The sequence below is a fragment of the Vigna angularis genome, chromosome 3 (assembly GCF_016808095.1).
Source record: "Vigna angularis cultivar LongXiaoDou No.4 chromosome 3, ASM1680809v1, whole genome shotgun sequence".
Lineage (NCBI taxonomy): Eukaryota > Viridiplantae > Streptophyta > Magnoliopsida > Fabales > Fabaceae > Vigna > Vigna angularis.
This window is the reverse complement of record NC_068972.1, coordinates 1,645,526-1,664,447: the sequence shown is the minus strand read 5'-3', so window position 1 is coordinate 1,664,447 and position 18,922 is coordinate 1,645,526. Positions and strand designations below refer to the sequence as shown.

Below are 18,922 nucleotides of genomic sequence, written 5' to 3'. Positions count from 1 at the left end.
GACATCTAAATGTCAGATTGAGACAGAGATGCAGTTAATTATAAAAATAACAGTAGAATTATGGAGATAGAGCAAAAGAATTTAACTATGTTGGCATGTAGCTCTACCTTTGTATCAGAGAATTAAATAATTTCACTGGCGGAAGGGCAAAACACTGTTCATCAAGAATGATTTCCCACAAAACCAAATCATAGTAACAGGTGAAGTAAAGACGATGGCTATAGAGAGGGTCAATGTGGACCTAGGACAATTCTCTTACGTTAAACAAGTCTTCAAAGTTTGGATAAAGTAACTGTCTACCAATTAATATGTAGTTTTATTTCAACATAAATGGACCAGTATGATTTTCCATTTTCTTCTTATAATATATTATTCATACATTAAATATGGCTTTCAAATATTATCTTTACTTTGTAAAAGAAAAATGTCATAAAAAATAATACACTTGATAGCATGTTTTGTTGCAATAATGATTTAATGTATTTTTTTCGTTAGATCAAGGTTGTTGTCATTCTTTTCATTTTTCTCTTAGGATTGAACAATAAAAAGCATAAAATGATTGTGTGGTTATATTAGTATATGTTAATTCATCATTGATGTTTATCTAACGTGTCATATTAGATCTTTTTAAAAAAATAAAAAACCATATTGAGTAAAAAATAAATGAAAGAAAAGTAATAAAGCAGTGTATAAATATAGAAACTAAAAATACTATTTAACCAAAATAATACATGTTGAAATAGTAAAACATGTGCTTTTCCTTATAAAATATTTGTAAGAAATTTGGCTTTTAATTATTGTTTCACACTATTGGCTTAACTATTATGCATCAGTATTGAGTTATGAATATTTTGGATGACTTTAAGATTTTTATTTACCTGTGAAAATTCCATAAATTCAAAATTTTACTTTATATTTTGAGTCTTCAAATTCATTGTTTTTATCTTGCTTTAAATGTTTTTTAAAATTATTTTATATCTTTCATATATTGTAATATTCAACTCATTAACATAATAATTGTATTATTGACTTATAGATGTTAAGAAGTAATTGATGGGATAGATTTTACTTAGAACGGTTATGAGAGTAATTCAATCAACTTTTCAAAATCGTGTAATACAAAGAAATTATTTTCGGGTATTGTATACTGTAATGTTATGACATATTTTATTTTATTTATTTATAATTTCAAAATTTTAATGTTATGACATATTTTATTTTATTTATTTCTAATTTAAAAATTTTAATGCTATTACATATTTTATTTTATTTATTTCTAATTTCTAAAATTTAATGTTGTGAATGGGAATAACACCTGTAAATAAGTTTTACTTTTTATTTAAAATATATCGTTATACTATTGCATAAAATATATTATTAATATAACTTTTTGTAACTATTTTTAATGTTATTTGAACTAGACCACTTTCCTTTTTATTAAACTTGACCTGAAATTTATACCATTGGAACTACAATCTTTTATAACTTTTTATGCCACTTTTAGCTATAATTTTTTGTTGTCACAATTTAATTTGTTATAGTAGTTCTAGTGTTATTTTTATTAAATTAATATATATATATATATATATATATATACCCTTATTAAATTTAAATTCAAATATCAAATAAATAATCATAGAATCCCTCTAACAAAAGACAATTGTATAAATCCTCAACTAGAAAATAATACATAATTTCCCAATTCTAGTTTCACAAAAATTATTTATGTTTTGACGTTAAACCGTATATTTCTATATATAGAAAAACACAACAAATAAGAAAAAGGCTTGTGTCTGTTCGTATTAATCATTACAGTTATTACTATTTAATCATATATTACAGTTCTAAAGACAATTGTATAACTCATTAGAATCCAGCCTTTGCATTTCGTACATGCTCTCAATTTTTGTTATACAGATGCTCATGTTTTGCACATGTTATTCAACTAGAAATCAACCAAGTAGTGACATTTTACATTTTGTTATGTTTTTTTGTACTATTTTCTAATGGAAACTCATGAGAATTGATCTTTGTACAAAGTTGTGATACAATCTTCATAAAGGAAAAAGAAAGCATATTAATATTAGAAGATGGTCTGTTTGACAGGTGACAGCATGTCTGGATTAATTGATAGAAAAGTGAACAAATGGATTAAAAGAGCAAAATTGTTAGTGAAGAGAATGAGAAAAAAAAAGAAAAGAAAAAGTAGAGTAGAGTAGATTATGCCTATAATAGATTGATTTTACAAGAGTGGATGAAATCAATTGCCACATAGGGCTAAAGAAAGGTCCAAATTAATTGTTTCATTGAGATTGGATGAACTGGTGCAATCCTTGTAGTTGCTAAACCCTGCAGCAGGGCATGATGAGATTGTCTCACTGATCTCACTGCCTGAACATGAACAATTACTTCTCTGAGGTGAAGGATTTGGCAATGTAAGCGACAATGACAATTCATACCCTCCTACATCCTCAACTTCTGCCTCACCTGTCTCAGTGTTCACATCTACATTAATTCCTTTTCCACTGCTCTTTCCTTCATTTAATGTTGTCACCTATAAACACCACAAAACACATTACCAACAGTGTCTCAAAAATCTCACTTCTGCAAAGTAACAACACTCTTCCTTCCTATTCATTTGACCACTATTCCTAAGACATATATATATACACACACTCAAAACAACAACAAATATACTTTTTGAAAATCATGTTCCTAATCACACCCCCACATGCATTTTTTGACCAAATGTTATGTGGACTTGTGCAGATGAGAAGAAAGTTGGCATTGGAAAGGTTATCATTTAGCCTTAGTTTGAAGAAAGGAAGGAGAGAGAAACATGGTGTTCCAAAAGTTTTAAAATTTGAATTGACTGAAATGCGTAAAGAACAATTTTTTATTTTGTATAATCAAACAAAAATAGATACATTGACGTCTTTATCTTTCTTCTGATCCAGAGAGAGCAATTATAAGTTTTGGATTTTATGGAGAGGAAAGAAGTTGAGGTTAAGTCCTACTTGTGGGGTCTCTACCTTCAAAAGAAGTATCCGTATGGATGCAATAAAGGGCATAGATAAATTTCCATTTGCAAAGTCAGAATTTCAATAATTTGGGAGGACCACTGAATGTGAAAAAACTCAGAATATAAATTAGAAGCCATGATGACCCTTTCGGCCACATTTCAGCCTATGATAAATTTTGGACAATCACAAGCACCCTCTCCTCTATTCCCACCACAATCTCAAGTCGTACAAAAGGGGACCAAAACAATCTAACCACTCCACAACCAGATTAAATGTTACATAAAGTAATGTGTCTACCTGTGTTCAACACTTCACGTTTCCTTATTTTAGCCACTCTTCATTTTGCAACACTTAACTGCTGTTCTTTTCAAAAAACCAACTTCTTTACAACAATATCAAAACTAATAATACTAAGCAACACTTTTAACATCGCTTCACCCAAAGAAATCATTCCAACCCAAACTATTTAATAATGACACCAGTTTCTACAAAAGAGCTTCCTGTTTGAACCTCAGAACAAAGTTAATAATAGTTTAATAATATATTTTTCTATAAAAGATAGACAAAGAAAAGGCACAGGCAGCTGAGAAATTAACCAACGGTTTCCCATTTAACACACAACGTGATCCCAAAAGCTGTGCACATTTGACAGACAAAACATAAGATCACACTGAACAAAAGTGGAGTGCTTCCACCCTATGGATTGGTCATCTCGGCATCCCTCCAAGGAATAAAACTTTTTTGCATTCTTTTAAGTTTCACAGCTATTTATTATACTTTACAGTGAATATCAGCATTTAATGCAGACTATAATTATGTGTATTATGGAAGTAAAACTCCAATTAACCACAGTGCAAAAACCCTAAAATAATAAATTAAAAGCATAACAGGAAAAGAAGAGATGAGAGACCTGGAGGAAATCTGATTGTTGGTTAGGACATTGGAATGAAGTGAGGGTGGGAAAATGTGGTAGTAACAGAGAGGAATGGGGTTGTGTCTGCCATGCTGAAGCCTTACAGAACTCCTTTATTCCCTTGTGCTCAGCCATGGGCTTCTGCAGATAATCATAAAAACAGTACGGATTTGGAACTGCATCACATAATCTTTGGCTGCATTGCAGACTCTCTGAGATGGAACTCCTCGTCTCGATTCTTGCTCTGAGTAGAGAATCCAAACGAAAAGGAATTTAAAAAGAAGCAAAAAAGTAAAAGTTGGCTCAGAAAAGCAAAAGATCAAGGCAAGCGTAACACCGCTCTCTTTTGCTTCTCTTTTCTTTTGACGTTTGAAAAGTCTGAAATTATTTCAGCTGAGAAAAGAGATGAATAAAGCTATATAGGCTGACCTTTTCGGAGGGAGATTGCTGTGGCCGAAGAAGGAATCAGATTCTATTCCCATGGGTTTCGAACATGAATACTCAACGCAAACATCATTCACTTCATCAACACACCCATCATCGTGCTCCTCAAAAGATTGGTTCCTATGTTGGGAGTGTGTCCTACCTGACAAATACACGTACCGACTTACCAACACATTATAAAATAATCATAACATTTCTTTCATGTTAGCAATTAATGCCTTGTGCTTTCAACACATGCCGGCAACGAACGACCTTTGATGTGTATGAAGAATGCAGAAAAAAAAAAGTTGTGGATTTCATCAAAATGCCATTAGAGGAAGATTTAAAAGGACATTGCCTCCTTCTTCTCCCTACACTGTTATGGTAAAGAAGAGACTAATAAATGTGCAACTCAGTTTCAAGTTTCCCAACTTGTGTATAAGTGCGAGCTCATAGGATGTGTTTTTTAACTTCAAATATGTACCAAGAGAAGAAACAACAATCAGCATTCAATGCACAGAGCACGGTCTATAGTTCCCCACGTATGGCATGGATACGTGACAGAAATATACTCTTGAGGAACCACGATCGTCATGAGGAACAACTACAAAGATTAAGACCCTATCATTGTTCGTGTGTTTTGCAGTAAAGAGGGTTCGGTACCTTGTCTCCCCAAGTCGCCCCTCATGCTTCTGTACATCTGGTTTGTGTAAAGAGAGAAACCCAACATCAATAAACAACACCGAAAATGAAACATAACCATGCATCAGCAAAATTTTGACTGGTCATAAAAACCGTGTTGTTCTAACGTTCCTAACCTGAAGATGACTCTTGACGTGTGAAATTGTGAGCCCTTTAACATCCATCAACTGAAGAACGAGCTTAGGAGTAGCCTCTGAAAAGATAACAAAAAAAAAACAGAAATTAATAATAGCCAGGAAAAACGGATCCTATATCTTAAATATCCAAAAATGAAAAACGAGTCGACTTACTTTGATGACCTCCAAGGCTATCAATGGCGTGAACAAAGCAACGGTGCAGCTCGGGAGTCCACCTTAAACGAGGAACCTTTGACCTTATATATTGCCTGACAGCTCCTTCTCTTCCACAACTACCCATGTTCAGTTTGATCTTATATATGCAAAGCAGATAGATAGATAGATATATATCGAAACCCTTGGTTGAGTAAAAAAGACCTTCACTTTCTTCACTTTCTTCGCTTTCTTGTGTTTCTTCCTCAACACCAAAAGGTACTACGTCTTGCCCACAAGAAGTTTAGTTTGTTTGGACCTCTCAGTCTTATATATCAGAAAGAGAGAGAGAGAGAGAGAGAGAGAGAAAAGAATGAGCTTTTTGCTCCCCACGCAAACAGAAAGCAGAGGGGGCAAAAGAGAGAGAGAGGAGGAATATCACGAGAGAAAATGAAAAGACGAAGAAGACATGTGTAAGAGCTCTGCAAATTCCTTAGGAGTCACACACACATACACTGATAATACCTGATATATACGGTGGTTGCTGTACCTTTAAGTTGCCAAGGAGCAATCAGATAAACTAGAAAATAAATAAAGGGAACAGAAACTACTACAAACTCAAAACTGAAATCCCCAAAAAGCAGAAAACTCAAAACGCTTTTTCTCAGATAAAAATCACGAGGAGGCTTCTGATCTTGTTTGCACTGACCTTCCACGAAATCATTACACCTATGCAATTGCCAATATAATGGGTACTATCAACGGTGTTACAATTACTCAACTGCCTCGCTTTGACCTTTGCTTCTCTCTCTCTCTCACGCCACTTTTTCCTTCTCTCTCTACAAAGACTTACTCATTAGAATATGACCACTGCTACATACGCCAACGTCGTCATCATCACTGTGTAAGACCCCATGAAAATACTTTTCTTCTTTCTAGTTATTATTATTACTATTATACCTATTATACTATCCTTTCTGTGAATGAACATTGTGTGAATGCAAGATCATTATTGCACAACACAATTTCACAGATCTGCCCTCACTGCAATCTTTCGCAGACCATTCTACCCTTTCTCTGGGGCCCACACTCTTTCTAGCCCTAATCTAAACTTAGGTTACCTGTGTGCCAAGCAATAAACTGCCTGTAATGCCATTTGGACGTGCATGGGAAATAGTACACATAATAATATTATTATTACCACACTTTTTTCATATTTTTTCTACTTTCAATCTTTTCGTTTCTGTCATGAAATTGTTAACTTTACTATTTATCCATCTTGTTTCAAACTCTAAACAACTGCATGAGAGCTTTTTACATGTACTTTTTGGAGCTGAATATGTTAATATGTCTTTGTTTTAAGCTCCACATGGTTGGGATGGAGAAGAAATAAAAAAATAATTTTTAAAAAAAATATAGAAAATTATGAAGAATATCTGAACAAAATTGAAGATGGACTTATGAATTATTGACTAGACATTTCTGTTAAGGTCGTAAGGAATATATCTTTCATGTCAAGAAAAAAATAAAAGAAAAAAAAGGAAGTCAAAGAAAGACAGATGCAGAAGGATTAAGATTTAGAAAGTGATTAAGGTGAGAGTGGAAGATGAGAAAGATAAGATAAAAGAAAATAATTACAAAAAAAAAGCCAAAGCAGCACACTGATGAGATGCGTACGAAATTTGTCATCCCAATAGACACCAAAATAAATCAGATGGTGGCACCTCGAAATTACCCCATCGTAAATCAACGGCTGAGATCGTTGGAAGGATCTTTACGTCAACGTGATGAATTCCGTATGTGGAATTTCAACTCTGAACTATTGTCAATCTACACAGCTGGGATGTGCCATCAAAATCAATCAATCAACTCTCTTTACTATATATTCTCAATATTTATATTCTATCATTTGCAATAATATTATAATAATTCATTTACAACTTTATTATCTTTACTTATAAAACTTATTAAATATTACAATATTCTCACAATTTATTTCATCTTTACGGCTATTTTCTTAGAAAGAGAACTCTGGAAACAAATATTTTTTTTCAACTCAATTACTTATGAAAAAATAATATTAGAGTGTAACAATGAATTGGTGTTTATTTAGAATAAATATTATACATTTTAGAGAAATAAATTAATTTTTAACTACGGATTGGTTATTTTTTTAACATCGGACTCATTTAAGTATGTATGTAGAAAAATAGTCAATCATGCTTAGTACCTGTTTATCATCATCATTACATTATTCAAATACTATTATTCAAGTTTTTTATTAATTTATCATTATTTTGTACACTTTAATATCTTCTATCAATGTATTAGTAAGTAAGTATATACTTATAATTAAAGTTTTAGTAATATAACGATTATATATCTTATAACTTTAAAACTTACTCTAATTGAACAATTTTTATATATTATATCGTAATCTTCTTCGAATTAAAAAATAATCTCAAAAACTTAAATTTTATGTTTAATTTGGTAAACATATAAATTAAAATAATATATACATATGCACAAGAAACAAGATATAATTATAATTTTTATTATTTAAGTTAAATAAATTGATTGATCGTTTACAAAACTAATAACATTTGTTTTCCATTTTTAATTATTTTTATTAACATTGTTTTAAAATTATATATTTATTATTATAATTTTATTAAAATATGTGAAACGAACCTTAAGCAACCGTTCTTATGAAACACAAAAATTTAAGCTTAATAAACTCAATCAATTGTTGAATTTCAGAAATTCAATTTCATACTTATTGTGTTAAAGGTGTCCACGCATCAAATAAATAAAATTAAAACTTGAGTGACTAAATAAATACATGTTTGAAAATTTGAAGTAGGTATAATTCGATTTAAAAAGCTCGTTAAATAGTTATATTTTATATCACTCTATAAGATTCATAAATTTTTAGTTTTATAATTATACAAAGTAGAAAATATATATGAATGATTTTCAAAATATTTAGATTGAGAGTATACTATTATTATTTTTATTATTATTAGTATTATTATAATAGATAACATTATTGTGTTTTGCTTGTGTAACACTTGTTAGCTGAGCAGCCTACCGAATGTAATCAAATATATTCTTTTACAAATTGTAATCCGATATATTTTTTGTTGTGATTAATTAACTATGTTCAAAATTCTATAAATTCACATTACCATCTAATAAATTGTATATTCTGGATTTTTTACTAGTATTTATTTTTCTGAAGCTATTATTAATGACTTGAATGTTATAAATATTTTACAAATATATAAATGTGAACTTTTGAAAAATGTAATAAACTCGATAGGGTTTGACTCTTTTTACCTTTTTTTTTCTTCGTCGTAGCTCACCTTTGAATAAAAAATAAATAAAAACATACAAATAATTATAACTTTAAGTCAAATCAAAATAATATGCAAAATCTAGGTCAAAATAAGCAATAATATTAGAATTTAGTTCAATATTGAGTTGGATTAATATAATTTGATCCTTGTTCATTGTATGGTAGGTCCCTAATGGTTTGATAAACAAAATTTCATTTTATACATGTTCTTGTATTTTAGTGAGTGTTTGTTAGTTATATACTCGGATTTTTAAACTATTCCAACATGTTTCATTGAAATAAATAGTTCAAAATTCAAAGACTAAGAATGTCAATGTTTGCACTTTTATAGTCTATTTCAAAATCCTCAAATCAACATTCAATGCAAATTTGGTAAGTTTCAAACCATTATATATTTGAAAACTAAAGATAACAGTACCAACCGAAAATCAATAACTTATGTGATAAAAATTATTAAATAGCAATTAATTTTGAAGTAAAAATAATTAATTATTATACTAACTAAATTATATATTTTTAATGAATTAAAAATTATTAATACCACGGTCTATATTATTAATAAAAAAATAATTAATTTGTATATTAGAGTTTAAATTAATCTTTAACTTTAACTACAGACATTTTAACTACTTAACATTATTATTTTTTAAATTAATCTTTAATTAATTAGAGACACTTATATTTGACATTCATTTTCTTAAACAGATGAGAATTTTTCACATGAAATTAATTAAAATAGAATCCACGTCGTATAATTTGACATACAGATAATTTACTTATTTTTTTATTTGCGTGTGTGGGTGCAGTGGATTAGAAAGTAAAAAACAAGAATTAAAAGAAAAGATATACAGAATAAGAATGATATTGTTTAAATTAACAGAAAACTATACATTTTGTAAATTTTATAAATATTTTAATTTATCTGATGAAATAAAAAAAATGTGTAAATTTATTTATTTGAAAAGTGTCTGAAGTATTATTACGCTAAATATATACTATAAATAAATATAAAAAAATGTTCAAATTAAACAGTTTATTTATTGAGAGCGTAGTATCTATTTATAGAATAATAATCAATTATTTCATACTCAATGTTACAACACTCGGAAACAGAATATTCATTATACTATAAACAAATAAGAGGGTTTGTAATATATAAGGTATTTACATTTTAAAAATGTATAAACATTTACGTAAGAAAGTTCAAAATAAATTCTTTATGGTCTTTATTTTGTTTGTGTACGTAATAAAGTAAGAAGTTATTGAAATAAACTTTTAACATAAAATAAGGATATAGAAGAAATAATTCATTAACGATAGTTAAACACAAACTTACAATAAGTGTATACATAAAAATAATTATAACTGTATAATTTGTATTAAGCATATTAAACTATAAAGAGATTTTGTTATATCATAAATATCAATATTTAATACAAAAATAAACAATAACTCATATATACGTGATTACACATTCATATAACTTTTATCGTCTTCAAAATTATTTTAATATAACAAAATTCACTCAGAAAAAAAACAGCTAAACATACAAATTAATATTGATTGTACGTTTGAAAGAAAAATACCATAAGCGAAAATCTTTTCACAAAATTTGTCTCCGTTTGAACAAATTTTGCATAGATATAGGAATTGAATTACAGTGTCAAAGCTTAAGTGAAAATATGACTAAGAACAAGTTATTTTTAATTATATTTTTACTTGAATGAAAACAATAATAAGAATAAAACTTGAATTTTTATTTTAATTTTGTATAATTGAAAATAATCTATTTGATAAAAAATAAAAGAAAATCAATCTTGGTCGCAAAAACATTTAATTTTTAAATATATTTTCAAAAACAAGTTAATAATACAACTCTTAAACAATTTAAATAGTCAGTTTGAAACATGATTTCTTCAAACTTCATCTTCAATCACACTCATTCGAACTCAATATAAGTTAAAAATTTGAAAAAAAAAATCTACATCTCACATTAAACAAAAATAAAAAAATGAAACATTTTATAAAAATAAAAACACATCAACATATTATCTTATCTTAATGTTTTCAGTTAAAAATAATATTAATGTTTTATGTGGGTTGGATTCAAATCTTATTATTATCATTATTATTAAATATTTTTTATTATTTTTCTTCTTAATAGACTATAATGTTGTGTTCGTTTTGAATCAATATACTGTCATAGTTGATTACTGTTTGGAATCAATTGTTCACTTTAAAACATCCCAGAGCGATTGGAAGTGCAAATTTACAGGAGAAAGGATTTTTCTAATCTTCTTTCGTCTGTGCATATTTGTAGCTAAGTATCATTCATTCTCAATTTTACCCTTATACATTTCTATATGCAATAGATTCACAGGGATGAGTTAAATAATAATAATAATAATAATTATTATTATTATTATTAATATTATTTCAATTTATTAAATTACCATTTTTATATTTTAAAAATTAATTATTTTTTTATTTATAAATATTTTTACAATTATATATAACATTAACAATTATCATTTTATATTATTTTTATAATTACGGATATTTTGATAATCTTCAATTTTTATCAATTAAAAAAAAGTATCTGTACATTGATAAAATCATACACTAATTTTCACAAATTTTACCTCAAAATTCACTTAAAAAATAACAATCAATTCACCTTCAAATCCATCTATTCATTTTGCTCAAAACAATCTTCTAAAAAACGAACAGAAATTAAATGATATTAAATGATAATTAGTTTCAGTGTTTATACTTATATAAATATTAATATATGAGATATTAGATGAACGTTCTAAATATTAATTACAAAATTTTATATAAGTAAAGCATATAATAAAAGCACAATATATGATATAATGTTAGAGATTGAACATCAAATAACTATATTCGAATTTATAATACAGATATGAATGTAAAATCTCAGAAATATTTAATTTTATAATTAAAATATATGTGTTTTAATGTAAAAAAAATGTATTGAAATTCTTACCTTAATTAAAATAAGATAAATTTAGAATGTATAATTTAGAAAGTGGAATTAAATTGAAAATGAAGTTGTTATGTTAAATGCAGAGAAGTTGGAGGGAGAATTGAAAAGAAGGAAAGGATTTGAAAGAAAAAAAGAGTATTTATTTGGGGCAGTGAGGGAGCAGGTGAGCATTATAAGAGAGGAAAGGAAAGAAACAAAATGGCATTCTCAGCTAATCAGAAGGAATTGTTCTAAAAGATGGCAGAAAAGTGCAGATTGGGAGAGAGAATTAAGAAACAGTGTGTGTGTCTCTCTCTTCATCCTCTGAGTATGTCAGAGTTTTATAATGATGGAAATGGCAGAAAGTAAAGGAAGAGAATGCTGGAAATTCCTGCTCAAATCGAATGATGGCTTATGGAACAGTCCAAACAGCATTTAATTTAATACATACCACTATTCTCTCTCTCACCCAGACAAGATAAAGATAAGATAATATTAATTTTTCAATTTACAGGGATCACATATTAATTTTATTAATTATCAGGATTCATTTCAAAATATCTCCACTCTTCTTCGCTGGAAAACAACAGAGCCTCAATGGGCTGCCCTCGAGGCCGCCGGTAACCTTTGGCGTGAGCAGGCGAACGGTAATGTGCCTCGGCACGTGTGCCAACTCTCCTCACTTTCTTTCTTCCTATAATCCAAATTATAATAATATACTAAATTACAACCAAAATTAAATATTCTTTTCATTATTCATCACTCTCCTCTCATTACTTTCTCTTTTTCTACTTCATTATTTATTCTCCTCCTCTTCACACAAGATAACATTAAAAACAGAAATCTTAATTTATATTCATAATATTGTTGGATATAAACAAAGTTTCACATCGGATAAAATAAAAGATGAACATAGGTTTATATACATATAACATATCTCCATTGTTGAGAGACCTTTTAGAGTGGTATCAAAAGCATATCCGTGAGGGCTTGATCCAAAGTGGACAATATCTTAGTACGTAAAAATATTTATGTGCATGTTTGTGTGTTGTCCCTCCCTACAAATATATCACTGTAATTTCAAATTAATAAAAACTAATCCATTTAGCCTAGATTTTACGTGTATATTATATCTAATGACAAATTTGATAACAAAATCTGGGACTATATTTAAACTAAGTATACTTTTGACTTAAAATTATTAATGTAAAATGAACGAACTTTTCTTACATCATCGTCTTTATCTTGCATGTAAATCGGTAATATGAAATAACTACATTTTTAGTGGATCTTCAACAACATAAATAGGTGACTATGTTATAAAAAAAAAGTGTTGTGAATTTGATAATGGAGTAGAGGCACTTACAATACGCTTACTCTCTTATAAGTTTCGTCGCTGATTATACCATTCATACTCACAGTATACAATGTTTTCTAATTTGTGAATTTTGATAAAATAAACGTATAAAAAAGGAATTATACTTTTTCCTTGTGTTAACTATTTAAAGGAAAAAAATTAAATATAACTGAAATTAGGATTCAAAGTTATATAATATGAATATAACATGATAAATTAATAAACTTATCAATTGTTTCTTGAACTAAATATGTTATTGATTTTATTATGAAAAATCGATTATAAAAATTTAAAAATATAATTGACTTCATTTCAATTATTAAAATAACTGAAACTTTATAGTTATTTTTTTTATTATTTATTTATGATTTTGTGTTTTAATTCATTTATAAATCAAAACTAAAACATCACCTATTTTATATCGTCTAAATATATTTTGATTGTTTGAATTGGAATATAAAATTTAAAACAATCAATATCAAAACTCGAGATTCAATCATAAGACTAACGATTTAGGTTTTATAAAACTTTTTCACTAAAATATACTAACATAACATAAAATATGACCCTGAGTTATAAGAATAAAATATTATTATTTTCTTATATATATATATATAAAACCATCGTGACTAAAATAATTGATACTCGTGGAAGAGTGTGAGCATAACAAAATGAGGTAAAATGGAAAGTTAATAGGTTTAATAGTTTTTGACTTTTCTCGTCAGAAAATAAGAAAAAAGAGTGGTGAGTTTGGTTTGTAAAAAGGGTATCAATAGTAAGATAAAATTGGTCTGACTTTTTGAATTTATCTTCTTTATTTCTACTTTTCTAAAATTTTTCTCTGTGGAAATTGACTTATATGCTAGTCAAAGAAGTTCGATTTTCTTTTTTTTGGGATGTCTAATTTTACCCTTTTTAATTTTCTCCTTATGATTTGTTCTGTGTGGGAAAAATATTGAGTTTTAAGTTCTATTTTTTTTTTTGCGTTGTGTGTTCTATAATTAGGATTTTCATCACTGAAGTGATTTAGAATTTTCTTTGATGTTCCCGACTTATCTCCCTTTTCTAATTGCAGTTTCTTTATAATACAAGAAAATTAAGTAAAACAAATTAATATTTTACTAAATTTCAATTAAAATTATTATTGATTAATGTCGAGTAAAGTTGTCAGGTAATTAAGGCTATAATTTACACCAAATATATACAAATGGATAATTCGTTTGATTTTGAAACTTATCTCATGGTGATAGGATGAGTCACTGATCAAATGTGAACTTGGGTTGAGCTTAAATTTGTTAGTTATTTATAAATTCTTTAAACACGAAAAACTACTAAATGGATGATATGTGGTAAATATTTTAGAATTTAAAGAAAAACGTAGATGAAAATCCATCCTTTGAAATTGGCTTGACCTGGTTTCTAAATTATACCTTCAACTTGTGATGTCTTCTATGTATTATTCTTGATAATGGTCATGGAGATTAAAACTTAGACGAAGTAGCAGTAGAGGTTTTAATTACACTAAATATGCAAAGAGTCTAATAGTCAGGTTGATATATTGTTATTATCTTTGATTTTAAGTAACTTGGCCTTGGCATTTCAAATTTTCTTGAATTTGTTATTTTGATGACAATATCTTGTTTTAGTGCAATTTAGAAAATACTTAGAGAGGTTTTATTACTTAAATGTACAAAAATAATTATAAGGTACTTGTAAAATTGATTAAGTTAGAAAGCAAAATTTATAAGAGCTTTGTTGGAGTAAATATTTATCATTAGGCAAAAAAATATATAGTCAAGAATATAATAGTCTAACTATTAAAATTTAATTATGATTCGACTCATTTAACTTGCAGTAATATTTAAATTTTTAATGTCTTTTGCATTAAGTTCTAAAATTTTAATTAAATAAATATGTTTTTATTGACTATTATTATTTATGTGATTTTATAAATTTATTGTTGAGAATTCCTACGAGTCTAAGTCTCGTTTTTGTTAAAGTTAGAAACTGAAACATGATATAAAGATGAAAAATTATTAATATATTATTTTAAGATTTTAAGTTAAAAGTGGTATCAATTTTTTATTTAGTTAAACTCAAGTCTCATATTGTATTTTTCTAATAAATATTTTTCTCAATAAACCTTGGTGTTATATTTTTCTAACGAACTTCCTCATTAATAAACCTAACACCCACACGTCTAAAATAATAATTTTATACGCGTACGTAAATTATTGAAGTAATTATACGTAGAAAGTAATTGAGCTTATGCAGAAAATAAAGTGTAGAAGAGAGTAAATGGATATTTGGAGGGTAGAAAATTTCAAAGTGTGGGCATGGGTTCCGTTGCGTGGTCTCTGGAATTTGCACCTAATGAATTGCTGGCACTGCAATAGCATAAGTCAATGAAGGTTTACAGCATAGAAAAGTGGCAAAATGACGCACGTGTAATGAAAAACCTGCTACGCCCTAAATTCGGTTTGACATTCTTTGCCATGAAAACCAAATCGTCAATAAAGGATCGTGAATCCATCCATAACACAACACACAACAAACACAAACCCCACTTTCCTTCTCATTCCTTCATTCAAGGAAACCTAACAAACGTTAACTTTCATTTTTTTTCTCTCAAATGAACACTTAAATCAAGGCACATTATCCTAGAAAGGTTAAACACACATATACACATAAATCTTCACACTGATAAGATATTGTCCGTTTTGGATCAAGTCTTCGTAGATTTACTTTTGGTACCACTTCAAAAGGCCTCTTAGAAGTATCTTATATGTATATAAATTCATGTCATCTCTTATTTTATCTGATGTGAGACTTTGTTTGTAGCTAACAATTAATAGTAGCTGATCAATCAGAGCTTCTTCTATATTTTTTGCTTTAGGAATTCGGCAAAAGACAAATTGTTTTGACCCCATGCTTATGCTTTTCTTTGCCCACTTGTTTTGACAATCTGTTCGATAAAGAAATAAAGGGACCATTACACACAATTACATCCGACAAAACACTTCTATTTTGAACTCCATTATTGAAGAGTACAATACACGTTTCTCTGATTTCACTATACTGTCAACACTTTTCTGCTATACTTCTCCTACTTAGTCAAACATTACTTTTCCATAAACATTACATCCTCTATTTACATATCATGCTGTAAATATATTTTCAAGCTAAAAAGTATGTCTTACACATTATTAATATTGCCTATGTCTTGTTCAGTTTTAAGGTGGTCTTTTCCTACAGGTTTTCTTTTAACTGGATTCACAAATATTATCTTTTTGTTGTCACGGTTTAGAAAATTCAATTTTACATTTAAAAATCCTGAAGCTTGAAGTTTAATTTGAAATCCTTTAAAAATCAAAAGGAGCTTCGGTCCTCGAATATATACATTATAAATGACTGAAATTATATGGTAAACCAAATTACTCGTTAGTTAGTCATTAGTGTAAAAATAACCAAGGTTAAAAATGACCGGTGACATTTTTATAAACAAATACAATTATTAGATGTCATTTAGAATTGTAATTCGACGTCAATTTGTTATATTGTCTAAATTTTGCAAAAATGTTTAGCGCCAATATTTACTTATGACATCAAATTCCCTATAATTAGACGTCAAAAAGATATAAAACGTCGAATGTCCCAGCGTTAAACGTTAAAATATTAGTGAATTCAATAAAAATATGAACGAGAGATTGAAAATTCATTCACTTTATCTTAACACGTGATACATTTTCTCTGCTCAAACTTTTTTGGAACGAAGTTTGACAACCATCATTTGTAATATTTCTTTCATTTGTTACAAATGCATGTTAATTAACTACTTTAGGTATGATTTTTGTTTGTTTTGACCAATTATTTTCGTGTTCTTCTCATTCATAGACGCATTCTCTGTTCTCTCTCACTAGTGGCAACACTTTATTTCGACGAATCCACCTTTTGAATATTAGTTTTCATTTTCGTTTTGAATAACTTATTTGTTGAACTTGTTTGTTGTTTTTTTGTTGAACTTGTTTGTTGTTATTATTTGGTTGAACCTGTTTGTTGTTGTTTGATTGAACTTCTTTGTTGTTTGTTTTTGTTGTTTGTTGTTGATACTACACTTGTCTATTGTTGATACTACACTACACGTTCATAGTTCATGCTTTATAAAATACAAAAAATTAAAATTTTTTGTTTTTCTGTTTTCAAGTCTAGTTAATTAAAAAAAACAAAAAAATATCAAATTGAACCACGAATTAAATCATAGTTCATGATTTACCACAAATTAAATCATAATAGTCAATAGGATCCAAGAAGGAAAGTGATTGAACTTTATTTTTCCACTAGGGTGCCGTTACATTGAATCCCAGCTATATAGATTTTTTACATGGACTAAAAAATATTTTTTATACTAATTCGAGAATAGGTACATATGCATAAAATATAAAAAATATCAAATTTTGTATATAGAAATTTTCTATATCGATTCTAAAACTAGTAAAAATAGTTTCATTATCCAAATACAACTCCCTTTCATTTAGATTTGATTGTTTAATTAGTCATACACAATTAAGATCTTCAATATCTTGTTCTTATTATTCATAATCTCACCGTCTACCTCATGACTTCGAGCTAATTATTTTTCATTTTTATCATTACTGAAACTCATTTCTGGAATTGCAAACGTGCATGTATGCAATAAATTAAATATAAACATGATAAACTAAAAAAAAACCATAATATGCATTTGACTATGTGAATGTATTTGATAGTAGAAAAAATATTCCTTGTTGTTTAGAGGGAGAAGATCCACTTGCAAAAGACTCTTTGACACTTATATTACTATAAGAATTCATTATATTTATGAATATAGTGAATATTTATTAAAAAATATTAGTTGTATTTGTAGAATCAACATGAACGGTAACTTTATGCTTTTATTGAAATAATTCTTACTTCAAATATAATAATAAAGTAATCAATAATAATTATAATATAAAACTGCTGATATTATTTATGATACGTGAATAATATTTCAATAGACATATATTTAGATTATTTTAAAAAAAGATTTAATAAAAATTATTAACTGTATTTTTTGGTATACTTATTTGATGGAATGAGAATAACATTGTTTACAAAATTATCATTGTTTTCTTTTTATATTTGATAGATTTGAATCGATATAATATATAAGCGTAAAAATACTATCTTTTCCTATAATAAGTGATAGTAGGAATTTATGTTAAGATTAGTTAATGTGATAATTAAGGACTGCATGTATATTAAGATAGATATATTCATACCCAATGGAAAAAGAAAAAAAAAAGCTTATTAATATACTTTGAGAATTAAAAGAAAGAAACATTATTGAAAAAAAGGTTAACACATAGGCAGCAGTATCGAAAATTTTTGGTCATTTAGACACACAATAAGCGTCAGCATGACTTAAGGAAACAGCAAAAGGTTGAGTGTAGCACGATGGTGATTTGATACAGACTAAATAAATGAACAGTTTTTCATTTTTAATAAGAAAAGTAAATGAATAAAATATAGAGATTAGAAGAAACTTACCAAAATAAATGCATGACACGAAGGGCATATGATTAGGTGATGATGAATTATATATTGGAAGTTTCTACAGCGAATTACGTGCATATTATAAGGTTTGAAAACAAAAGAAAACCTAATTCTGTATCTTAAAGATTAAATAAAAGCAAAGCACGAAGATGGAGACAACGAAAATGGGACCTATCTCCATTAGTCATCATATATTCCCTCGATAGACAAAGAATCTCTATTTTTCTATTACTTTATTTCACCCAATAAAGTGCTTCCATTGACTTCTTTCTGCATCAACACTTCGTGTTCATCTCTGTGTCATTCTCTTCAAT

At 27.8% G+C, this 18,922-nt stretch overlaps 1 protein-coding gene across 1 annotated transcript; it reads right to left on the bottom strand.

Annotated features, from left to right (window-relative positions):
• Positions 1-2,188: 2,188 nt before the first annotated feature.
• Positions 2,189-6,244, bottom strand: LOC108325332 (myb family transcription factor MOF1). Its single transcript, XM_017558390.2, has 6 exons — positions 5,352-6,244; positions 5,178-5,254; positions 5,023-5,059; positions 4,366-4,522; positions 3,934-4,180; positions 2,189-2,554 (listed from the first exon to the last, which is right to left on the bottom strand). The coding sequence occupies exons 1-6, from the start codon at positions 5,476-5,478 to the stop codon at positions 2,261-2,263; spliced, it is 939 nt and encodes a 312-aa protein (XP_017413879.2). The 5' UTR covers positions 5,479-6,244; the 3' UTR covers positions 2,189-2,260.
• Between the last annotated feature and the right edge of the window lie 12,678 nt (positions 6,245-18,922).